The 26,007-nt window shown below is 35.3% G+C and overlaps 3 protein-coding genes and 1 pseudogene across 3 annotated transcripts; 3 read left to right on the forward strand and 1 right to left on the reverse strand.

The window, feature by feature from the left end:
• The first annotated feature begins 779 nt into the window (after window positions 1-779).
• LOC141712559 (uncharacterized) lies at window positions 780-5,267 on the forward strand. Its single transcript, XM_074515545.1, has 5 exons — window positions 780-1,592; window positions 3,101-3,185; window positions 3,269-3,438; window positions 4,102-4,376; window positions 4,817-5,267. Exons 1-5 carry the CDS (start codon window positions 1,217-1,219, stop codon window positions 4,988-4,990), a joined length of 1,080 nt encoding a protein of 359 aa, XP_074371646.1. The 5' UTR covers window positions 780-1,216; the 3' UTR covers window positions 4,991-5,267.
• Window positions 5,268-16,347: 11,080 nt separating this feature from the next.
• On the forward strand, window positions 16,348-17,487 carry LOC141712560 (polygalacturonase inhibitor-like). The gene has a single exon (XM_074515546.1). The coding sequence runs from the start codon at window positions 16,383-16,385 to the stop codon at window positions 17,376-17,378; it is 996 nt and encodes a 331-aa protein (XP_074371647.1). The 5' UTR covers window positions 16,348-16,382; the 3' UTR covers window positions 17,379-17,487.
• Window positions 17,488-18,506: 1,019 nt separating this feature from the next.
• LOC141710811 (polygalacturonase inhibitor-like) lies at window positions 18,507-19,734 on the forward strand (annotated as a pseudogene).
• A 517-nt stretch (window positions 19,735-20,251) lies between these two features.
• On the reverse strand, window positions 20,252-22,263 carry LOC141712561 (large ribosomal subunit protein eL6x-like). Its single transcript, XM_074515547.1, has 4 exons — window positions 21,940-22,263; window positions 21,759-21,865; window positions 20,628-20,809; window positions 20,252-20,545 (listed from the first exon to the last, which is right to left on the reverse strand). Exons 1-4 carry the CDS (start codon window positions 22,191-22,193, stop codon window positions 20,390-20,392), a joined length of 699 nt encoding a protein of 232 aa, XP_074371648.1. The 5' UTR covers window positions 22,194-22,263; the 3' UTR covers window positions 20,252-20,389.
• Between the last annotated feature and the right edge of the window lie 3,744 nt (window positions 22,264-26,007).

Raw genomic sequence — 26,007 nt, forward strand, 5'->3', positions numbered from 1 at the left:
TGAAAAAAAACTCTATTTTTAAGAATTGTTTACATAAGTAATTTTTTTGCCTACAGTTTTCTCATTTATTTTTACATATCATCGAGTTTAACTATTATACTTTGCAATTAACTATTATACTTTGCAATTGACCAAAACACAAGTCGATTTTACCCTTTTTATAAATATTTTGCAAAATTTTGTAAACTATTAATTATCAAAATTACTCGTTTCACAACACAAAAATATTTCAAGTATGGATGGTTTTCATCGGTAATCAGGTAACTACATTGCTAAAATACAATAATTTTTTCATCAAATTATGAATATCACACATATCGAAAAATCTCGAAACTTTAAAATTTACACAACAACTTAGACTCGTACCTCGCACGGGTTTTCATACTATTACATTTTGAATAAAAAAAAGCCGGTTTAGATAAGTAAAATGAAGTCCGGATTGGCCTTTGTTCAGTTGTGCAATTCTTGAAAAAAATTAAAACCCAATATACTATGTTCTAAAAATTACCAATTTTATCGATTAATCACCTGATTAATTGTTTGAAAATGCTTTGTCGATTCAATTTTATAATCCGATTAATCACTCTACTTTTTTCTTAAATTAATATATTTAGTTTAATAAATTAATTATTTTTACATTTTATTAAACATACCCGATTAACGCTCCGATTAATCACTGATTATCCGATTAATCACTCACTGAATCATTAAAAATTCGGCTTTTTAGAACGATGCTAATATATATTAAAAAATGGCGTATTAGATTATCCATCCACGTAAGGTGGGCCTAGCCCGCACACAACCTGACAAACCACCTTCTTCCCCGCCCATTGTTCTTTACAACTTTTTCAGCAGATCCAACTTCGATTCTCTCATCCTAACTTACATTTTCCCCTAATTATCTCCCCCCAATTTACTTTTTATTTTCTTAAAATTAAACACCCTTTTTACTGCAATTGCTTGTAATTTCTTCACCATTTCTTGATTCGTATCTGCTTTTTAATTGATTTCATCTGGTTAAAGAATTGATCTTTGATAGAAGTTGGTCTTGATTCTTATCTGGGTTTTGTTAAATTGATGTTATCTCATTAAAAAAATTGATCTTTATATGAGGGGTTCTTGATTCTTATCTGGGTTTTGTTAATTGATGTTATTTGATTAAAACTTGGATCTTTATAGAACTTGGGTTGTGTTTAAATTTAGGGTTTTGAAAAGAATGGTGAATGTCAATTTGGGCATGCTTCATTATGTGTTGGACCATGTATATGGTGCATTTATGCACAGAACTAAGCTTAGCCCACAATTTTTTTCTGGTGGATGGGGAGGTGCAAAGCTTGATTTACTCGAAAGAATGATTAAGCAGTTGTTTCCTCAAGTTGAAGGTCAAAATTGGGCTCCTGAAATGATCCAGCCAATCTGGAACACTGTTTGGGAAACTAAGAATGCTTGTTTGAAAGAAGGGGTTTTTAGAACTCCTTGTGATGACCAGCTTCTTAGTGCATTGCCTCCTGAATGTCATAATGCTAGGGTGGCTTTTCTTGCCCCTAAATTCGTTCCGCCGCAGAAAATGGCTTGTGTGGTTCATCTTGCAGGTATTGTAATTACATTGATTCGTTATATGTTATTTGTATTGTGGTAATGCCTGCTTGTATATCTTTGTTAAGTTGTAGTGTTCCAGAGTTTATTACTTATATAATTTTATTCGTCCTGTCATCTAGTCGGTAGCCATGTCTTAGCTAATAGCTGCCTTATTATATAGGAGACTGTAAAATAGGATAGTTTCTGTTGTAGGTTTGATTGATTTCAACAGATTAAGTTTGAAGATTAATGTGTTTTATTGTTAGCTTCTACCTTTGTGCTTATGGAGCTGTTTTTATACCATTTCTAAAACCCTGTGGATGGGATCAGTTGAGCAGCCTGGAATGTTCCTGAATTCTTGGAAACTAATATGTATTTACTGGAAGTTAATACTATTGTTATCGTAAGTTTCAGTTCTGGTGGTGTCAATTAAGCCCGGTCTATATTAGTCTCCTTAACTTGTCATCTATACTATATTATAATAGCCGGAATAGAGATAATTTGGTTCAACGATAATTCCCTAATTTTGATTATTAGAAAAATAGATAAATAGTGTTATATATCTAATAAACTACTAAATTATTAAACTACTACTAAATATAGTATACTTATCCTACTAAACTACGAATACAACTTATCCTATTATTAAAAGATATAAATAATAGTGTTACATATCTATTTATTCTACTAAATTACGACCACATGTTATTCAATTATTTTTATTATAAATTTATAATCATTATATATTTATATAAATATTTTAAAAATATAATATAACTTGATAAATAAAAATTTAAAATATTAATGAAAACCCGTGCATCGCACGGGATTTATGCTAGTATTAGCTAAATTAACAAATTCAGTTCGCATGGTAAATCATCAATTACAATGTCTTGCTTGGAGCGACATGATTTGGTATCATTCATGTAATTGCTTATGTTGTGTTTGGTAGGGGAGATTAGAATATAATGAAAAGGGATGAATAAAATTAAAGAGAAACAATGGAGGTAGGAGGGAAGATTTGAAAAAGAACGAGAGGGTGCGATTTTTTCTATGATGTGAATTATAAAGACAATGGGAGTGGTGGAGAATGAGCATTGCCTCTCAAATTGGGGGTTTTTGATCTCTACTTTTGGTTGTTAGGAAAAGAACAGAGGAAGGACTGAAAATTTTGAGCATTTACCCATAAGACAGTTCCCATTCCATTCCATTCCTCCAATTTGATTCATCCCAACCAAACGCAACATAGTATCTTGCTGTTTTGTCAAAAGCCAGAATACTCACAAGAGAATGATTATATCCCAATCTTATATTTGGGTTCGTACATTTTTTGTAGTGCTGACTGGATAAATGTGGATCGTGAATTCTTAATAATAGTGGTTTTGCTGGTATATTATAGCATACGAACTTCTTTCTTAGCAAGGATCTTTTTCTTTTACCTGTATCCAATAACATTATTTAATTATTTATTGAAATGATAGAATTTAGCAGTTTGTTAAAAGTTCCGCTCTTTCAACTGTAGGAACCGGAGACCATACTTTTGAGCGAAGGTTACGTCTTGGTGGACCACTGTTGAAGGAAAATATAGCAACAATGGTGCTTGAGAGGTTAGATCATTCAATGAATACTTCTATCGAATATTTCATGTAATCTAAGTGTTTCTGACTTAACCAGCGAGTTTGTGGTTCAGCCCATTTTATGGAAGAAGGCGACCAATATTGCAGCGTGGTGCAAGATTATTGTGTGTAAGTGACTTGCTGTTGCTAGGAAGAGTTACCATTGAGGAGGCACGCAGTCTGTTATATTGGTTAGGCACTGAAGCAGGTTACGGAAAGATGGGTGTTTGTGGACTAAGCATGGGTAAAACTTCAACTCTATATCCTAGTTTGATGATTTTTAATAGTAGAAGTTGCCTCTGGGGTATGTAATATATGGGTACAACATTGTTATATCAATTTGCATAACTACAATAACTAAAAGGCATTATATTTCTAGCAAGTAGATAAGAAAATTGTGTTTGTTGATATAAATGCTAGATCCTTTGTAATTTTGTCCCTTGCAAGTTTGTAAATGTCCCAGCACTAATGTCGGGGAGTATGGATTGTTTAGCGGAGCACACATTTGACGCATATATATGTCCTTTAGGTTAATGTAAGAGAGTCCTTAAGTTCAATTTAATTTCAAGGTGTCTTAAGAAGTTTAATGGAGTTCTATCTTACTGTATAATCATTTCCCAACAATCAGCACAGCTGCTCTATGTTTCCATGCTTTCCAGCTGCCTTGATCGGTTTTGAAACAATTCATTGCTAGATAAATCAAATTATATTATTATTCAAGAATAAGCCCCGTTTGTTTTCTGTTCTTTTCATATGTAGCTTTTACCATGTTTATGTAAGAAAATTGGATAAAGACACAATACTTATAATGCACCATGCCATGCCATGTTAAATTCCAGATTATAAATCTAAAGTCATGTTTTTTTGTTAATGCAAATACTTGAGTCTTGACTTATATGTTATATAGGGGGAGTACATGCTGCTATGGTTGGATCCCTTCACCCCACGCCAATTGCTACACTTCCGTTTCTCTCTCCACACTCTGCTGTCGTGGCGTTCTGTGACGGGATATTAAAACATGGTACTGCATGGGAGGCTTTAAGAGAAGATTTGCCCATGCAAAAGGATGGAATGACACTTGAGGAAGTGAGAGAGAGGATGCGTGATGTTTTATCTCTCACGGACGTCACACGGTTTCCAATCCCCAAAAATCCCAGTTCCGTCATATTCGTAGCAGCTACTGTAAGTGACAGATTAGATCATGAGTATTAAACAATATAATTTGTTTAATACTTTAATACAGTTGTGGTTAAGAGTTCCTTTTTTGTACTAATCATTTGATCATTGCTCAAACTACTTCATAAAATCGTTTCTGGATTATATGTACAATTTGTTGGGTTTTTAATAAAGTTTAGCTTTGTCTTTGAGAATTTCCCTCTTATTAGATCTCCTGCTGGATCTATTTTACAGCATATGGTATTAGTTTTTGTCAGCTTTCGAGTGTTTTGGAAGCTAACTTCATCTGCAAATCTTGTTTTCCTTAAAAATCTAGCAAACACTTTAAACTCACCACCATAAATAGCTGACGAGGTTAAGCACTGAATGCACAAAACGTGCCACTGGACACAATAACTTAGTGGTATGAATAGAATCTTGATTACTGATTTTGCTATTGCTTACAGGATGATGGATACATCCCGAAACATTCGGTCTTGGAGCTCCAAAAGGCATGGCCAGGCTCAGAAGTGAGATGGGTTACAGGTGGACATGTCTCGTCATTTCTCCTCCACAATGATGAATTCCGGAAGGCAATAGTAGATGGGCTTAACCGATTACAATGGGAGGATTCTGCCTAGTGACAATGGCACAGAAAGTTAAGAAACTTGGAGAATCTTTCTGGTATATACTTTACACATATAACTCACTTAACCTGATAACTAAAATATATAGTTGATATGTGAAAGCACCCAGAGATTAACGGGAAAATGAAATTGTATAGGCGAGAAACCTTTCCTTGCTTCTAGGATGTAGTGTTGTACAATATAAAATTTCCCCACAGTTTCTTCTCTTATGTTGTACACAAATTTTAAACTTTGTGTTTAATTTTAACCATGTTGTAGTTGCTTATTTTCACTCTTGTGCAAAAAAGTGCTACTTACGTGGTAATTTATTTTTACAGAAGTTCAGTGGAGAATACTGGTTGGGTTCTGCAATATTTTTAGTTTACGGAATATTACAAAACATATTGGGGATCATATTGAAGGACATATTAGTACTCCTTTTAAGAGGACCCGCTGAATAGTATTAAATATTTCTATTGTGTGGGAGCAAGTTCAATATCCTAAAATGTTCCCTAAAGATATTATTAAAAATATGATTCTTATAGCAACTCCAGTAATTTAGCTATTTGGATTTTGGAGTCTAAAATTAAAATATAAGAAATACGGGGAAAGAAATTCCTCCAGCAATATTCTAATGATTTGTTAAATAGTGATATGGGGTCATTTAGTTTAAACAGTGTTATGGGTATTGGAATGTTATGATAATTGATCACTTTCTTTCACTTTCATAGTCATGATACCTTTTAATAATAAAATATTATATATAAATGAATATATAGAGGAAATGAACTAAGATACTGTTGAAGTTGCTCTTGGAAAAGGTTTAACAATGTCTTTAATATATGTTGTGAACTAAAATTTAAGGCATTATAGATAAATGAGTGTTGTAACAATGTCAAGAGTTGTCTTAAAACACTAAGTACATTTATGACAAGTTATATCTTTGGGGAATAACTATACATGCATTATTTCATTACTGGTCAATAAAAATATATTTTTTTCCTCTTTTTGCTCATCTCTCTTCTCTAATCTTTTCCTGTTCCCTCTAGTTTTAATTCAAATATATTATTATTTTAATAATAAGGCAAAAGTAAGACATGTTGTTGGAGTTAACGTATCAAAACAAAATTCTAAATCACCTATGACATTAATTTTTTTTTTATATTTGTAAGGAATTTAGACATTATTGGAATTGCTTTATTTAAGATATTATATGGTATGTCAACTCCAACAATACTTCTTATAAGTATAATAATATTAAATTTAAATTTCACTAATAAAAAATTATGAAAAAGAAATGTAGATTATGAAGGAAATAAATATTTATTGATAAAAGTAGAATAGGGAATGACTAATGTTTTTCTAAACATAACGGATAAAAGGTGTCTCTTAATTTGTGAGAAGTTGTTTAAGATATTATTATTGGAGCACAATCCTTAAATTTTAAGTCAGGGCACTTGAAAATTGCAAGATCTACTTGCTGGAATTCATGTTTAAAGTCAAGTTTATCGGCAAGGTCAATTAGAATCCGCGTGGGTCAGGATTTTGGTGTGAAGAGAAAGGGAGTTATTTATTTATGAAGGGGTCGTTGGTATTTATGAAGTTGAATCCAGCAGCTGGTGGCTTCAAAGTGCTGGATAAGAAGATATCACCCCCCCCCCCCATCAAAATCATCACCTCCTTATGATCAGGAGTCCTCAATCTTTATTAGTCAAAAACTCAAAATTACAGAACGCAGTAAATAACTTCTTTACCGGATCTATCCGACAGTTCACAACCGGATGGTACAAAAGAATTGGGTCCAAATTTAGATTTTAGGATGGTAAAAATAATTTATGGTGCATCATGATTGTTGCACAGTTCTGTGAAGTTAACTCGTGGGAAATGAAATCAGACAAAAAAGCTGCAGCCTGCAAGTGCAACACGCATCTTTCTGTTTTTCTGCATGCATTGCGTGTTATATATCAGTGGCATTGCTTGTTTTTTTATTATTATTATGATGCGAATTATACTGACAGCTAACTAGAGATGCACAAAAAGCGCGAGCCCGAAAATCTGGCCCGGCCCGATCCGGTCAAAGCCCGGTCAAGCTCGCCCCGGTCCCGGCCCGGTCCCGGCCCGGGCTTCGGGCCTCGACGGGCCCTATATTTTTAGGCAAAGCCCGGCCCGGCCCGGTTAAAAACCCGGGCTTCTGCCCGGCCCGGCCCGATTAAAAGCCCGAAAAAGCCCGGTTATAATCTGATTATTCTAATATATTTTCTTATATATTTATAAATTCACATTTACTATACATATAAATAATACTTTAAACACATATATATTTACATATTTGTGATTAATAATATTATTTATATACTTCGTTGCATAAATAATGAAAGAATATATAATAAATACACTATATATATTTGGATATCATTGTCATGAATATTTGGATATCATTGTTATCATAACAATGATATCATTGTTATCATTTTTATCATAACAATGATAAAATATATCATATAAACATGTTTATTTTTTGCCGAACTTAAATGTTTTCAACGAAGTAATGTTTTCCTAAAATATTTCATGTAAACTAATACATTTTTACGATGATCTAGTTGCTAACACATGTATTCTTCGGAATCTCTAATAATACTAGATCCGATTTAAATTAGAAAAAAGTCCGGGCCGATCCGATCCGGCCCGAAAAAAAGCCCGGTTAGGCCCGCCTCGAGGGCCCAAACGGGCTTTGAAATTTCCGGAAAGCCCGGCCCGGCCCGGTCAAAGTCAAAGCCCGAAAAGCCCGGCTCGGTCAAAGCTCGGGCTTTTTAAGGCCCGGTCAAGACTCGGCCCGGTGGGCCTTTTGTGCATCTCTACAGCTAATTAGTCACATGTTGTGCAATTGTTGTAATGCATGATGTGACGAACTTTGTGTTGTAAAACTCACTAACAAATATAGCAACGTAAAGTCAAGTGTATAAAAAATTTAGTAAATCCAGGTCAAGACCACAGTCAACAAAACAAAGCATGCATGTAAACAAAATCAGTAACTGAAATAACGAAGAAAAAACGAATATGTATTTGAAACCATAGCTTTCAACAGTGACTGAAAATAATGGTAGTGCACAGATACAAAACGCCAAGAAAAGAAGATCACAGCTGAGTCACCAGGCCTTACTCGAAGCCCTGACTGCTCTTGAAGAGAATATTGCCCCCTACCTGCTGCGTTTGGGATGCGTGCAATATCTCCACCAGGATAAAACAGCTCGGAGTTTATGTTAACAGCAGCAACAAAACCTCCACCCCAACTAGCACCTTCAGTCGCTAGAAAACTAACTAACAGCACTTCGAACTTGTGTTTTTGGGAGAGAAATGCAGAGAGGGAGAAAAGAAGAGAATGTTGTGTGGTGTGTCTATTACATTCACTTTTTAGCCTCTATTTAGAGGAGAGGAAAAGTGAAACTGCCCACACAATTTATATATGAATTAAACTGCTCCATTAATAAATAAAATCAAAACTGATCAGATTTTGAATTTAAAATATTTGTAACAGTTTTTTCACTTAACACCCACATTATTATCAGATTTATATTTTAATTCAATATATCAGTTACAGATCAGATTATATATGCATGTCCAGGTTCAATGAATTAGACTAAGCCCACTAACAAAGTGACTTAGCCCAATTCAGTATCGAACCCAGCCCAACAATTATAATAATAATAATAATAATAATCCAGTCACTGATAAATAAATTTGAATTAAAATTAATTCTCAAATAAATAAAATCCTCGCCCAGGTCGCCTCGCGTACGCAAGACGCCGAGACATTCGCTCAAATCGCCCTTCGACCTGACCCGGTCCGATCCGGTGCGGTGGCGCGCGCGTGTGTGTGCGCGCGTGAAGTAGACAACAACACAATGAACCATCACACACCTTAGTAGTTGTATACTACTCATGTGTGTGATACCATATAAAGCACACAACCCCCTTTATTTATTTCAGTGTGGGACAAACATTCTCAAAAATTACAAGTTTTTCCAAACTACTTTCAACTCTCATTTAATATGGATTTCATTAAGAAAATCTTTAAAATCATACATGAAAATTTAAGTTCAAATATCATTGAACAATTTCCAATCATTAGATTTTAGGATTAACATCAAGAACATAATTAAATTAAGCTCTAAAATCCTAATTTTCTAACAATCCCCCGCAAATCCATACAGAAATGCGATTAATTTTTCCATCATGACTTGTTTTTTCAGAGTCGGTACCCTTCCGGGTTTGAACCTTCCTAATTCCTCTACTTCAATGGCTATCGGATTCAGATGGAATATTTCACCTTGAATCTTAATCCGTTTAGTATAATCATATTCCATAGACGACGACAAGTCAAAGGCTATGGTGCCAATCTACGGCTTTGAGACATTAATGGTCATGTCTCGATCCTGTTCGTCGAATGATTCAAGGATTAACCATATCCTCTAATTGCGACCACACAATTACATTCGCTTAGCTGGACATCTCCAGAAATATACTGCCTCTATCTCGTCAAATGACTTGATCCCATTCAGAGTTTTAACACTCTTGCTTTTCTAGCAGTGTCAATACATTCTAGGTTTACAGGGGATAGACTCAGATACTATAGTATCATCTATGTAGCAAAGGTACTACCAATTCATCCTTACAACTTGTTATTACCCATTGAATACACTTCGAGGGATCTCCTCTCATGTGTATTGGGTTCCCACCGTTGATGAATTATATGGGTTGACAGTCCCATCCCCAACCTTGACTTCAGGACCACTGCAGGTTCCAGTCCTTTAGTAAGAGGATCAACTATATTATTCTGAGTTCCTATGAACTCTATAGCTATGATCCTATCAGTCACTAAACCCCTTATAGACTTGAGTCTAACTTGGATGTGTCTCTTAGTTTTAGCATTATGCTTTTTACTGCTAATCTTGTCGATAGTTGTTCGACTATCACAGTGAATAACAATAGCAGGAAACGGTCTGCTTACTACAGGTATCGCAGACATAAGTCCGTGTAACCATTCAGCCTCCGTCCCTGTGACATCAAGTGCACACATCTCAGCCTCAAAAGTAGACCGAGTAACTATAGTCTGTCTGCTTGACTTCCAGGATATTTCTCCACCAGCCAAGGTGAACACCTATCCAGTCACTCCATTGGAACCAGACTTCTTAGCTATCCAACTTGCATCACTGTACCCTTCAAGCACACCAGAGAATCTCCTGTAGTGTAAACTAAGGTACATTGTGCCTTTTAGATATCTAAGTACTCTATCAAGAGCATCCCAATGAGTTCTGTTTGGACAGCTTGTATATCTAGCCAACTTAGACACAGAATATGAAATATATGGTCTAGTACAGTTAGCAAGATACTGCAAGCTCCCAATAATCTGAGAATACCTTAACTGAGACACAACCACTCCTGAAGTATTCTTGACAAAGGCAACTTTCAAATCATAGGGTGTACTAGCGATTCTACACTGTGAATAACCATATTTCTCAAGTATAGATTTCTCTATATAATGATATTGAGTCAAGGTTATTCCTTCAGTGGACTGAATCAGTTTGATTCCAAGAATCACACTTGCCTCACCCATATCCTTCATTTCAAAATGCCTTTTCAAGAATTCTTTAGTCTCGTTAATAATCTCAATATTGGTTCCAAACAATAAAATGTCCATCCACATATAGGCACAAAATAACACACTCATTACCTTTAACTTTAGTGTAGACACACTTATCACTTTCATTAATCTTATAACTGAAAGGCAATACAGTTTCATCAAACTTTTTATGCCAATCTCTGGGAGCTTGTTTCAAGCCATAGATGGATTTGATCAACTTACATACTTTCCTTTCATTGTCAGATGCAACAAATCCCTCAGGCTGATCCATATAAATCTCTTCTTCAAGTTCACCATGAAGAAAAGCCGTATTCACATCCATCTGATGGATGATAAGACCATGGACTGAAGCCAATGCTATAAGCATTCAGATTGTTACCATTCTTGCAACCGGAGAGTATGTATCAAAGTAATCAATTCCTTCCTTTTGCTTAAAACCCTTAGCTACCAGTCTAGCTTTGTACTTGTCTATTGAGCCGTCAGGGTTCAACTTTCTTTTAAAGACTCATTTGCACCCAATAGTAGAACACCCAGGAGGGAGATCAACCAACTCCCATGCTCCATTAGAAACAATAGAGTCAATTTCACTCTTTACAGCACCCTTCCAGTGCCTTGACTCAAAAGAATCCATAGCTTGTCGGAAAGTTAAAGGTTCGTCCTTAATATTGTAAGTGATGAAATCACCTCCAAAATCTTGACTATCTTTGCACGCTTACTTCTCCTTGTTTCCTCTACTTCCTTAGAAATAGAGCTACTACTAGGTTCCGCCCCCACATTTGTCATCTTTTCCACATGATCAGGAATAGAACTTGATGTGTGAGTAGGATCTTCCTCAGAAGTCGTTTCAGGTATTCCAGTCTTCATAGGGTAGACATCCTCAAAGAATGTCGCATCTCGAAATTCAACTATCGTGTTTGTCACTATACCATCTATGTCAGATTTTAACACTAAAAATCTCATAGCTGTAGTGGTTTCAAGATAGCCCAGAAAGATATAGTCAACAGTCTTTGGATCTAGTTTCTTTCTCTTGTGTTCAGGAACAAGCACCTTAGCAAGGCACCCCCACATACGAAGATACTTAAGACTAGTCATCCTGCCTTTCCATAACTCCAAGGGTATCTTATTCATGTATTTCAGAGGGACTCTATTCAAAATATGGCAAGCCGTATTTAGAGCCTTTCCACACATGTATTTAGGCAACCCAGAGTTAATAAGCATACTATTAATCATATCTTTAAATGTTCTGTTCTTTCGCCCAGCAACCCCATTAGACTCAGGTGTGTATGGTGGAGTAACTTCATGAACTATACCATTGTTTGCACAAAATTCATTAAAAGCATTACTCGTATACTCACCACCTATATCAGATCTCAACCTTTTAAGTAACTTACTAGTTTGTTTTTCTACTTCAGTTTTATATATAATGAATTTACTAAGTGTTTCATCCTTATGTCTAAGTAAATAAACATAACAGTATCTACTACTATCATCTATAAAAGTAATGAAGTATCTAAACTGGTCCTTGGTCAACACACCACCCAATTCACAAATATCAGTGTGTACTAAATCTAATAAGTCTGAATCCCTAACAACGTTATGAAAAGGTTTCCTTATTTATTTAGCAGACACACATACTTGACATTTAGAATTCTTTTCTATGGTATGTTTTGGAATCAACTCTAAGTTCATCATGTTCTTAAGAGCACCAAAAGTTTAAATGACCTAGTCTAGCATGCCATATATTCGAGGATTCAATACAATTAACAGAAGGAATAACATTATTATATAAATTTCCCAAAACGGGATCCACATTAATAACAAATAAACCATTTGACAAGTAACCCTTGCCAAAGATGTACCAGTGTGAATAAGAACTACTTTATTATATTTGAACGAAACTTCAAAACCACTAGAAACTAAACAGCTTCCACTTATTATATTTATATGCATGTCGGGAACATGATGCACTCTCAGTCAGAGATAGAATACGTCCTGAAGGGAACTTCAGATCCACGTTTCCAACTCCATGTACTTGAGCAGCACTAGCATTCCCCATCTTCACAGTCAGGATATGACTCTGTTGATAAGATACAAATAAACTAATATCAGCACAAATATGTACATTAGCTCCAGTATCTATCAACCATTCATTTGATAGATAGGTAGAAAATATTACAGGATTGTAGGGATACATACCGGTCAACGTCGGCTTCAGAAGTCGTAGTCTCACCAACGACCATGTTCACTACAGGCCCACTTGCAGTTTCAAGCACAGCATTCGCTTGCGCTACCTCGGTTTTCTTCGCTTTCTTCGTAGGGCAGTCCTTACTCTAGTGCCCAACCTGCCCACAAGACCAGCATGGTTTGTTTGCCTTGGGTTTCTTGGCCTTGTCCTTGTCACTCTTAGGTTTATTACTATTAGCTTTCTTAGCAAAGGCCTTCCTCTTCTGTCTTACAGTTGCTATAGTTTACCTTCGAGGTACCGTGTTCAGTTGGCATCACTATGTCCCTGTTTGGACTTGTGTTGTTCTTGCACCGAGATGTCCAGCATAAGGTTGGTCCAGGTGATGTCTCCTTTCTGTCTTTTCAGGGAGAGAGAGAACTCTTCCCAAGACTTCGGGAGCTTTTCAATCACACTCATCACCTTGAACTTCTCCGGGAGGTCCATTCCAGACTCCTTCAAAGCATGCACTATCATCTCGAACTCATGCACCTGCTCAGTCATGGACTTATTGTCCAACAGCTTGAACTCGAGGAACCTTGCCACATAATACTTTTCTAGACCTTGTGAGTCAGTATTATATGTCTGGTCCAGCTTCTCCCACAAGAGTTTTGCGGAGTATGCATCAGAAGAATTGACATCAAACAAAGTGTTTGTTAGTGCCGCCAGAATGGCCGCCCTAGCCACTCCATCCTTCTCAGCACACTTCGCAAAAGCCTTAACTCTGTCAGCCTTCTCTTGATCCACCACTGGTTTCTCATATTCCACAACCGACCATAGACCCTTTATAGTCAGCCACAACTTCATCCTTTTCTGCCAGCGAGAAAAGTCAATGCCACCGTTGAATTTCTCTGGTAAACCGGTTAGTTCAACAGCTTGTGGGAAACTATAGGTGGTCCAATCAATGGCCCCTAGCAGTTGCACCCGAACCGCTACCACCACCAACGATAACCTCACTTTCGTTAACCATAATGCTAAATTCTAAATAACTAATATTCTCTTTAAGAATGTTGTAAAACTCACTAACAAATATAGCAATATAGAGGCAAGTGTATAAAGAATTTAGTAAGTCTAGGCCAAGACCACAGTCAACAAAACAAAGCATGCATGTAAACAAAATCAGTAACTGAAATAACGAAGAGAAAAACGAATAAGTACCTGAAACCATAGCTTTCAACAGTGACTGAAAATAATGGTAGTGCACAGATACAAAACGCCAAGAAAAGAAGATCACAGCTGAGTCACCAGGCCTTGCTCGAAGCCCTGGCTGCTCTTGAAGAGAATATTGCCCCTACCTGCTGCGTTTGGGATGCGTGCAATATCTCCACCAGGATAAAACAACTTGGAGTTTATGTTAACAGCAACAACAAAACCTCCACCCCGAATAGCACCTCAGTCGCCAGAAAACTAACTAACAGCACTTCGAACTTGTGTTTTGGGGAGAGAAATGCAGAGAGGGAGAAAAGAAGAGAATGTTGTGTGGTGTGTCTATTACATTCACTTTAGCCTCTATTTATAGGAGAGGAAAAGTGAAACTGCCCACACAATTAATATATGAATTAAACTGCTCCATTAATAAATAAAATCAAAACTGATCAGATTTTGAATTTAAAATATTTGTAACAGTTTTTTCACTTAACACCCACGTTATTATCAGATTTATATTTTAATTCAATATATCAGTTACAGATCAAATTATATATGCATGTTCAGGTTCAATGAATTACACTAAGCCCACTAACAAAGTGACTTAGCCCAATTCAGTATCGAACCCAGCCCAACAATTATAATAATAATAATAATAATCCAATCACTGATAAATAAATTTGAATTAAAATTAATTCTCAAATAAATAAAATCCTCGCCCAGGTCGCCTCGCGTACGCGAGAGGCCGAGACATTCGCCCAAATCGCCCTTCGACCCGACCCGGTCCGGTGCGGCGGCGCGCGCGCGAAGCACATAACAACACAATGGACCATCACACACCTTAGTAGTTGTATACTACTCATGTAAGCACACAACCCCCTTTATTTATTTCAATGTGGGACAAACATTCTCAAAAATTCCAAGTTTTTCCAAGCTACTTTCAACTCTCATTTAATATGGATTTCATTAAGAAAATCTTTAAAACCATACATGAAAATTTAAGTTCAAATATCATTGAATAATTTCCAATCATTAGATTTTAGGATTAACATCAAGAACATAATTAAATTAAGCTCTCTAAAATCCTAATTTTCTAACACTTTGTACCATAACTGATGCGTATACACCATACAATATATACTCAGTACTCAAATAATATTACTAGTGTTACTAGTGTTCCTAATGTGTATGGAGTAACCAGTGTTCTGAAAAGCGCATTAAGCGGCCGCCTTAGCGGCCGTTTAAGCGGAATCGGACCATTAAGCGCTTCGACTTTATACTAATCGGATAATTAAGCGTTTTTAAAGATTAAGCGGTCTTATAAATGGATTAAGCGGTTATTAAGCGGATTAAACGGTTATTAAGCGGTCAAACCGATTTTGACTTGTCAAATTTTTAATTTTTAATATTAATATTTATTTTAATAAAACAATGATCTTGATTAAAAAATAAAAATATATAAGTTTTAAGAAAAAAATATGTTTATATTCTTGATACTTTATTTATTTTCATTATTTTAGTATTACACATATTATTATTATATATATAATTTTAAATAAATATTATTTATCCACTTATAAACCCGCTTAAAATTCCGCTTAAGCGTCCGCTTAACCGCTTAAGCGTTCGCTTAACCGCTTAAGCGCTAAAAGGTCCTACCGCCGCTTAGGACCGATTTGCGTTTTTTAGAATACTAGGAGTAACCCAGTGATGCAGAAAAGGTGCGTGTTGGGTAGGGTTTTTATAGAGTTTCGAAAAGCTCAACTATTTCGATCGTACAAACTCAAAAGAATTAGTTATCTAAGTTTTTAATTTTATAGAACTTCGATAAACTGAACAATTTCGATCATACAAACCAAAAGAACTGCTCCCTCCGTCCCCTTCATTTTTTTACGTTTCGTTTCAACTACTCGACACGTATTTTAAGGCTTAGATATAGTATAGTTTCATACCTTATTTTCAAAATTTTCTTTTTCTGAATTAAACTTTAAATATTTAATTTTTATTCAGAAAAAAAAAATCTTAAAAATAAGTCATGGAACTATAGTGTATAAAAGCCTTAAAATGTGTGTCGAATATTGAAAAAAAAATGTAAAGAAATGAAGGGGACGGAGGGAGTATCTATTAAAATATATTACTTGTATTTGACGTAATTGAAATTGAAATTGAAATACACAGATAAACCTTAATATGTCTTTATTCTTTATCCTTCTCCGGATAACACCATTCTTCAATAACACCACTTTAGGAGTATTTATTTTCATGAAGTCTTCGGGCAATTATTAATGTGAGACTACAACATAGCAGGCTTTCAAATACAGGCTGTCTTCTAGATCGATTTTTTTTTATATATAAATTAGAGCATGAATCTTAATAGTGCAGCCAAGTTAGCACTACAACATGAAGACCTACTCTCTGTTCATAATTTTTCTCTTTTACTTCCTCTCCCTGTCATTCCCTTGCTATGCAGCAGAGAAATGCAACCCTAAGGACAAGAAGGTCCTCTTAAAAATCAAGCAAGACCTTGGCAACCCCTACCATTTAGCCTCGTGGAACCCGGACACTGACTGTTGCGATTGGTATGTCGTGGACTGTGATCCGAAAACCAACCGCATCAACGCTCTCACTGTCTTCCAGGCCAATATCTCTGGCCAAATTCCAGCAGCAGTCGGTGACTTGCCTTTTCTCGAAACACTATTATTTCGCCATATCACGAATATTACCGGAGAAATACCATCAGCCATTGCGAAACTAACCAGACTCAAAACAGTCAGGCTTAGCTGGACCAACCTCACAGGACCTGTCCCTTCTTTTTTTAGCAAACTCAAGACCTTAACCTATCTAGATTTGTCTTTCAATCAACTCTCTGGCTCAATCCCCCCGTCTCTATCGCTCCTCCCCAGCCTCCTTGCTCTTCACTTGGACCGCAACAGACTCACTGGAACAATCCCTGAATCCTTCGGAGCTTTCACTGGATCATCCCCGCCCGACCTCTTCCTCTCGCACAATCAACTCACAGGATCTGTTCCAAAAACTTTAGGTAACATGAACTTTACGAGAATTGATTTATCGCGGAACAAACTGGAAGGCGACATCTCATTCTTGTTCGGGAAAAGCAAGGCATTGCAAGACGCTGATTTTTCAAGGAACTTGTTTGAGTTTGATATTACGAAGCTCGAGTTTCCAGAGAGTTTGAGCAATCTGGATTGGAACCATAACAAATTGACGGGGAACGTTCCAGTGGGATTGACTACATTGGATAATTTACAGCAATTTAACGTCAGCTATAACAGGCTGTGTGGACAGATTCCAGTTGGAGGCAACTTACAGAGCTTCACTTACGCAGAGTACTTTCATAACCGGTGTTTGTGTGGCGCTCCTTTACCTGCATGCTAGGCCTAACGCTGCGCAGAAATCGTTCATATATTTAATGTATGCATTTTAATTTGTCGAAGACTATATAGTTGTATTTTCACGAATAAAATCCCCGAGGAATTAAATTACAGTTTTTGATATAAATAAATCTACACTATAAAACATTGGTTTTATTCGTACCCCATAAACAGTTAGGAGCAATTAGGGAATGTATAGTCCCAGCAGTTGCTGTACATGGCATTGTTGATATTTATCAAGTTGGATCCAGCAGATGTGGCTTCCCAATATATACCTTGTGGTTAAGGAGCCCTCGATCTTGACTAGTCAAAACTTAAGTCCGAATCCTATGAAAAACCGTAATCAAATGCATTTTTTGAAGTTGACTTGTCACGACAAGTAGAGAAAAAGTCGTCTATATGGCCAGCTTTCAATAAAATTGATTTGTTCTTGAAAACTAAGACCACTGGCTTTCATGAGGTTCAAAATACCTGACTTTCGTAAGAGAATTGAACTGCTCATTCTACTCGTACCGACTAGCCGAACTTGCAAAAGATACATCGTCTCCTGCACATGAGCGAATACTGCGACTGGTATATTGCATTTTCAATCTCTTTCGTGTTATACGTGGGAGAAGGACGTTGGTGCACGTCTATCTATTGTAATTTGTAGGCAAACTATTTGTCTGCGGATAAAAACAACCTAAAATCAAAAAATAAACCGTGAATAGAGTGACACGACTCCTTTATTATTTTTGGTGTTAAAGACTTAAAGCTATTCATGAAAAATTTTCACGGACATATGGTTACAACCGAACTGATAGTTGTAGGATGAGAACCCTAGAGAATCATACAACATGGATTATGTACAGAATATGAAAAGTTTTCAAAAACGTTATGTATATCGCAACTTACTATTTCGAATCTGTGATATTTTGAATGAATTCGGGATTTGTGGTTTTTGGAGCCCTATCTTTGTCCTCCATTAGCATTACTCTTTTTTCTTGAAATGTAATTAGCTGTTTACTTTTTAAGAGTACACATTTACTTTTTAAGAGTACACATTGCAGGCATCCCAATATCCCAGCTGATACAGACTCTAAATTCATGTTATAAATGGATACTATAAATCTCTTCTAGCAACCATATTAGCAACTACTGCAAAATGAAGCTCTTCATTGTTTTTCTCTTTTACGTATTCTCCCTGTCATTACCTTCCTACTCAAAGAGGTGCAACCCAAAGGACGAAAAGGTCCTCTTACAAATCAAGCTAGCCCTAAATAACCCATACCAATTAGCTTACCGGATCCCGGATACTGAATCCTGCAATTGGTACTGCGTGGACTGTGATCCCAACACCAACCGCATTAATTCCCTCACCATCTTCCAGGATAATATATCGGGACAAATTCCGGCAGCAGTAGGAGACTAGCCTTTTATCGAAAAACTAATCTTCCGGCATCTAACAAATGTCACCGGAGAAATACCATCAGCTATTGCTAAACTCTCCTAACTCCAAATGGTCAGACTCAGTTGGACCAACCTCACGGGACCTTTCCCTTCATTCTTTAGCAAGCTCTCAGCGTTAACTTACCTAGACTTGTCGTTCAATCAACTCAGTGGCTCAATCCCTCCTCTGTCCCTCCTTCCCAACCTCCTTGCTCTTCACATGGATCGCAACAGACTCACTGGAACAATCCCTGAATCCTTTGGAGCGTTCACAGGATTATCCCCGCCCGACCTCTTTCTCTCGCACAATCAACTATCATTCTTGTTTGGAAAAGCCAAGACATTGCAGGACGCTGACTTCTCAAGGAACTTGTTCTAGTCTGATATTTCAAACCTCGAGTTTCCTGAGACTCTGAATGCTCTGGATTTGAACCATAACAAATTGAATGGAAGTGTTCCAGTGCGATTGACTAAACTGAAATATTTACAACAATTTAATCTCTGTTATAACAGATTATGCGGGCAGATCCCAGTAGGAGGTAATTTACAGAGTTTCACTTACGCCGAGTACTTTCAAAACCGCTGCTTGTGCGGTGCTCCATTACCTGCATGCTAGGCCTAACTCTGGACGGAAGTTGTTAACATTATAAGGGCATTACATGTATTTTCTTTGTCAAAGAAAATATAACTTACAAATAAAAGTTTACAAGGAATCGCATTACAACTTATTGATAGAAGAATCTGCAAGTTAGTCAATGGTTTCACTCTGGGGGAGCAATTTGGGGACGCTTGTCATCTACGTATTTATTATTGCAATGAATAATAACCCTTGAACACAGCAAATGTATTATGTATTTATCCCAATATTTCACATGCTTAATTCTTTGGATGATACGATATCAATTGCTAGCTTCTATCACAAATAAAACTAAGACCAGTTTGCTATTTTTCATCTTGGTATTTTAACTCTTTCTATCACAAACAATTCCCAGACTTTTTGCTCTTTTATATCTTGATATTTTAAATCTATCACCTAGTAGTATAATCAGTATAAAATAACGTCAAGTTTAATTATTGGTACGAGCCTGTGCTCTGATAACAAATACAAAATATTAAAAATTATTATTATTTAATTTACAATTTAATATCTTTAACCTGGTTGAGAAGAGAAATATAAAAATTCCAGAAACAAGAAAGAACTTAACAACTCATCTCTCAATAATGTATGAATCTAAAATCATACACCTGCTTATATGTACGTAAAAACCGTTAAAGAGGAATTGGTCATGTGAATAGTTATTGTTGATCTCCAAGATTCCCCTGTCAACCTATAAGCACTGCAGATAATAGCGCTTCTCTTCATGGTATACACTGACCTCATTCGGCGAGTAACATAGAGGGAATATATACTATGAAGAAAATCATTGCAAAACTAAACAATCACCAAGCAAAAATTAAGTCATTCATCAATTGATAAGAGACCTTAACATCTAAGGAAACAAAATAGTACATTTCTATCTCGCAAATGAAGAGCAATTGAAGATGAAAAACTGGTGAACACAAACTGAATCTCATGTATAACAGTACTTAAAAAACAAGCTCATGGGGTTTCATTCCTGACATGAGGGAAAATCTTGCACTCAGGTAGGTCTTCAAGTCTGGAACGCACTCAATTGACTTCAACAAGACTGCATCTACAATTTGCTGATCCTCCTTCTTAGCCGGTGGGAGTGCCTTCTTTTCCTACAAATTTTGGGGAAAACAACATATATTTTATAGAGGAAGCTTCTGGAGTCTACTAAGTAAAATTAAGAATAAGTCTTACATCTTTCTCTGCCTCAAAAAACTCCCCTTCTCCTTTCTTGTTCTTCTTTGTTACCTCCTTGGCAAAGTATTTGTCATCAAACTTTTCAACATTAACCCCAGAAATGTCAACCTTAGTTGATGTACTAATCACATATGCTTGGTTCACACGTCTCAAAGGGACACCGTTAACTTTAAATGGCCCTGTTGAAATAAAAAAATTAAGAACACAACAATGCGTACTTTCTTAAACAAAAAATATTCTGTACTAGTGTTGAAATATACTACCAGAAACTGTACAGAAGGGTTGGGGTAAATTTTAAACCATAACCACAAAGCTTTAAGACTAATCAACTACAAACAAAATGAAAACATTAATGCCAGAGCTGCTATTATGTAATAAACATTTAAATATGGACCAGTAACAACCATCTGAAAAGAGGACAAACAAGTAGTCCCTCACGTTTTTTAAGGACTTCACACTATACCCTAAAGAAATTTGTGACTTCCCCCTGGTAAGAGTTTAGATACATTTCAATCTAAAATACACAATAGTATTGACCCAAATTAAAGATAAAAACTAACAAGAATAATTAAACACGAATTCTCAAATGCAAAAACATTGGATCAACCAAATTATCAAAATTACAAAAAAATCATCCAATTTCTTCCCACAATTTTACTACTTTGCATATTTAAAATACACATCTACCTACATATCTACAGGGAAGAACAAAGCAAAACGAGGGAAAAAACTGATATTCAGTTTAACATTTGAAAACACTGGTAAAAATTGAGATACAATCGCTAGTGGCACTAATCACCGCTGGATGTATTCTCATCATAAAGTAGCAACAGAAATAACAGGGTAAGAAGCAATTTCAAGAATATTTACCAACACGAGGGAAACATTTCTGCCCATAATAATTAACCAACAATTTGCATTTGTTTTGCTAACCTCACGTAAAACTAATGTTATACATAATTCAACATAAGAACAATCAACACATTATAATTGTTTGGAGCCTAATTATACTTCTGCTAATCTTGAAATTAGAAATGAAAAACTATATCATCTTATACATTGTTATCGAAATCAAACAAGAAACCGATGCATTAACAATCATAAACAAACACGATAAATAAAACTGACCAGTAACAAGAAGCAATCCAGAAGCAAGCTGCTTAAGAAACACAACACGCTTGCCCTTAAACCTCCCAGCCAAAATAATCAACACTGTCCCTGGTGTAATACTTGCCCTAAACACATATAAAATTTGAATATTTTTAGAAAAAAAACAAAAAATAAAAGAGGGCACAAAAATAAAAAGAACCTGAGCTTAGTGGGCCTGGCCTTGCGCTTATTAGCAAGAGGCTTCTTAACTTCATCAGCTGGGTAGTACTTTGGTGGCTTGGCAACAGGCTCAGGCGCAGCTGGCTTAGCATCGTGACGAGGGAAAACGCCGCCGTTTTTAGCCTTGATAGCCCAAAGACCACGCTTGTGGTACATTTGGGATCTTGAGTATTTGCCTACGCCGCGGATTAGATCTGGGTTACGGCTCACTTTCGGCTTGTTGCTCGGCGCCATTGTAGAATCTCTCTGAATCTCTCTCTCTCTCTCTCGGCGAGTTTTGGTGCGGCTGGCCTGTGTTCAGTGTTTATACTGTAAAACCCTAGTTTTATTGAAATGGGGTATTTTTGGTTGTGGATTTTGTGTAATATGGGCCTTTAATTTTGTTGGGCCGATCCATTTAACTCTTCAACGTCACCGACCGGAAAAATCAATATTTTTTTTCTGTCGGAAAAAATGGTATTTTCTTTTAAGTAAAAAAAGTCATATTCCTTATTCTTAGCAAAAAAAGTCATATTTCACGTAAACTAACTTAAAATTATTGCGATACATGAATTTTCCAAATTTATATAATTTTTAAATATAAATTGAATTGAAATTTTAAAAATGTGAAATTTGTTTATTCAACATTTTCATATGATTTAATAATAATTATATATACACGATTTTAATACATATTTGTTTATATTATTCTTTAACGCGGATGAATATTATATATTATTTTGTTCTAGTCTGAAGCTATTATATCGATTAATGAATTACTAGTGTAATAATATAATTTTTTTACTGAATTAATAGTATTTATTATTTTTTTAGCCTGAAATCAAATATACTGACCAAATCTAATTAATTATAATTAATTGGATTTTAAATTTATTTTAAAATCGACCAATAATATAATTTTGTTTTAATTTTTGTTATTTAAATGCCATTATGCCGATGAGTGTTAGTGCGGGTGACTTGTGTGTTCAGTGTTTATACTATAAACCCTAATTTTATTGAAATGTATTTTCGGTTGGGGGTTTTGTGTTGTTTGGCGGGTCCATTTAACTCTTCTACGTCTCGGCGACGGAACAAATACTATTTTCTTTAGAGTAAAAAGTTATATTTGTTATATCTATCTATATATGTATATAAAGGTGACGTGGCACTCCTCGAGACTCATATTCTCCTTTCCTAATTTCTTCATATTCCATTTTTCATCAGTGAAGACGCCTAATTTCGAAAATCATCCAACAAGTGTATATATATTTCGATTAATCGTTAGTTAATCTAATTATAAACCTTTCTGTCTTATTGGGCTTGGAAAATGAAAGGTCTCTGTCGGTTACAACCTTTCGGCTGCTCGGTAGACAGCATATAAAATGTCACTGGTAAGTCTGTTATGCTATCCGATTTTGATCCTTTATTATTGATTCATTTTGCAGGGAGATTTTATACGGCCAGTATGCAAGTTCTTGCAGTTTTCAGGAAGTCGGCAGGTGTGATTTTTATGCTAATATGATACTTACTTTAGGTGTTTCTTTGTTCTTCAATGTGTGCATATATATGATCTGGATTTTTTTTATATTTCAGAATATTTAATTTAAGACCAAGTTATGATACATTTCTATATTGATGTTAGTTTATTAAACCCATGGTCGAACCCAATTCAAGTATGCAGTAGAAACTAGACTGAGTGCCTATGTTTGTTATATATTGCATGCTTGAATTATTCACAAATTATTTTCCCTATTCTTGTGAGATTTTAAAATATAATTAGCAACACAATAAAATTGAGAATTTTGTGTATATCTGGCATCTGTCATTAGTTAACACTAAGTTTTTTTAAGCATGTACGCCAGATTGCATTTTGTTTTTCATCTATATTTTGCCAAAATTTCACACTCTATTTTTTGGAAATTTGTTATATTTTTTTGTACCATGTTATTGCAGAAAAAGATTAAAAAAAGGATGGATGGATGGAAATAATGTCCTGACTTCCAAGGAAGCTTATAAGCTCGACTCATAACACCAACCACTTCATATCATTAAATTTTTTTGATTTCCGGCATGTGTTCAGAAATGTGCAGAATCAACTCATTTTTATGATATTGAGTTGTGATTAAAGTACTATATTATCGGGTGGGTAAAAGGCAGAAAGCTCAAATCTTGAAATACAAGGATGACAATTACTTTATAGATCTTTAGACACAATATGTTTTGTAGGAGAATCCATTTCATGGCGTAAATAAGCTGGAATTACATTCATAATTAATCCTTCTAGATTTTGTAGGGAAAATTTGTGATTGCTGCATTTTCAATAAAAAGTTGTGATTAATTCTTATATATAAATTGATAGGTATGAGTTAGGCGTGATAAGGTTTTCGATCTATAGAATCAAGGATAACATTGAACTTACCAATGTAGATTAGTTTGCCAATCAATCTTCACTAATATTATATTTGAGGAATATTTTTTAATATATTTAAAAGAGAAACATGCTTTACTGTATACTATGACATTAATGTATACTTTTTGGATTACGTTTTTATATGTGCGCGGATATTCCATTGTCCAGAGCACTGCATGAGCATACTATCTAATTATGAATCATTATTTGTTTATTCCATTTTTTTGTCTTTCAGGACTAACTCTAATTATGAATCATTATTTGTATATTTCTTTTTTTTTTGTTTTACAGGACTAACTCACCAATGCAACAAATATACAAACTCAACTTGCATTTTAGTGTTTAGGCCCAGACCCTTCTATAATGTGTTGTTGTGAGGTGAACACTACTTTGTAAAGTGTATATATCACTAGGTTATGCCATAATGCACTATCACTATAGCCAGGAGAGTAATGTCTTCGGCTTGATAGGGTCAGAGAGAAATTGGTATTTTCAGTTTTTCCCCTCAAGCTTTAATTAATAATCTTACTGCTTTTGATTGGTAATCAGTTATAATTTCCCAAGTCACTTTGTAGAAATCCTCTGTGCACCTTAAGTAAGTGTTAAGTTTAGCTTTGTTGATATGCAATGAATATGTATGGTTTGATTTTGGTATTAATTTTGCTTTATGCAATTAGATTTTGAATTTAGGTTTTGAGGTGATCAATAGACTTGGTAGTTCGACAGTGATATGGTTTGTTCATATTCTAAAGTTTCAAGTTGTCCATGGTAATCTTAACAAGACATTATGCTGAATCGATCACTTTGATATGAGTAATTGTAGTGCTTAATATCTAATTGTTTTTTGCAACAAATTTGAATTTGATTGCATTAACAATGACAACCAAAACTAAACCATCGTGAAATATCAACACACATGAGTTTTTTCCCCTAGACAGAAGTCGCAAATGAGTTTATTTGTTAATTTGTTAATCCCAAATGCATAAAATTTAGAATTATGCAATAGTGTTTTGATTATGTCGTATATCTACTTTTATATTATTTGAACTCATCATTACTTTGATTTTTTTTCAGAGATGTATTGGATCAATTCTTCTCGATGGCACATTTTAATTTACAGGACTGAAAAGAGAAACTCCAAATGTTAATTCTTCCAGGGTATTTGAGGTTGTTGATGGTATAGCTGTAGGTGAAAATATTTGTCCTGGTGTTGTCTCTTGTGGTGTTGTCTCTTGTGCCGACATTCTAGCTCTGACCACACACAACTCGGTTAAAATGGTAAGGCTCCAGCATGTTTGATCTTATTTTATATTCATTTTATTTATACACTCGGTATTAGTTTAAGACCATATTGTATGAATGTTTATGTTACAAGTTAGGGTTTTCCGCGTAAATGGTTTTTCTAATTACTTTTAAAGTATGGCAGTGTTTTTGTTTCTTTCAGTACTTTGTCATTTCATCACATAAAACTAACCTTTAGCTAATTTGTGTCTACTTTAATTCGATAAAACTGCAAGTGACAACAAAAATAAATGGCAGAATCAAAGGCGAGCACAAATCCTGAGTTGCCTTGGTTTTGGCCTTGCATCATACCCATCAATTACTTATTATATTGTCGTGGGATTGGTAAAATAAACGAATTCCTGTTTTATTTCGAAT

This window comes from Apium graveolens, chromosome 3, assembly GCF_009905375.1.
Source record: "Apium graveolens cultivar Ventura chromosome 3, ASM990537v1, whole genome shotgun sequence".
NCBI lineage: Eukaryota > Viridiplantae > Streptophyta > Magnoliopsida > Apiales > Apiaceae > Apium > Apium graveolens.

Excerpts from the sequence above, each read along its gene's own strand:
- LOC141712560 (XM_074515546.1), top strand. The coding sequence starts at position 16,383 with ATGAAGACCTACTCTCTGTTCATAATTTTTCTCTTTTACTTCCTCTCC.
- LOC141712559 (XM_074515545.1), top strand. The coding sequence starts at position 1,217 with ATGGTGAATGTCAATTTGGGCATGCTTCATTATGTGTTGGACCATGTA. Across the intron at positions 3,186-3,268 it reads GCAACAATGGTGCTTGAGAG|CCCATTTTATGGAAGAAGGC; the intron begins GTTAGATCATTC and ends TTTGTGGTTCAG. Across the intron at positions 3,439-4,101 it reads TGTTTGTGGACTAAGCATGG|GGGGAGTACATGCTGCTATG; the intron begins GTAAAACTTCAA and ends TATGTTATATAG.
- LOC141712561 (XM_074515547.1), bottom strand. The coding sequence starts at position 22,193 with ATGGCGCCGAGCAACAAGCCGAAAGTGAGCCGTAACCCAGATCTAATC. Across the intron at positions 21,866-21,939 it reads GCCAGGCCCACTAAGCTCAG|GGCAAGTATTACACCAGGGA; the intron begins GTTCTTTTTATT and ends ATATGTGTTTAG. Across the intron at positions 20,546-20,627 it reads TTTTTGAGGCAGAGAAAGAT|GAAAAGAAGGCACTCCCACC; the intron begins GTAAGACTTATT and ends CAAAATTTGTAG.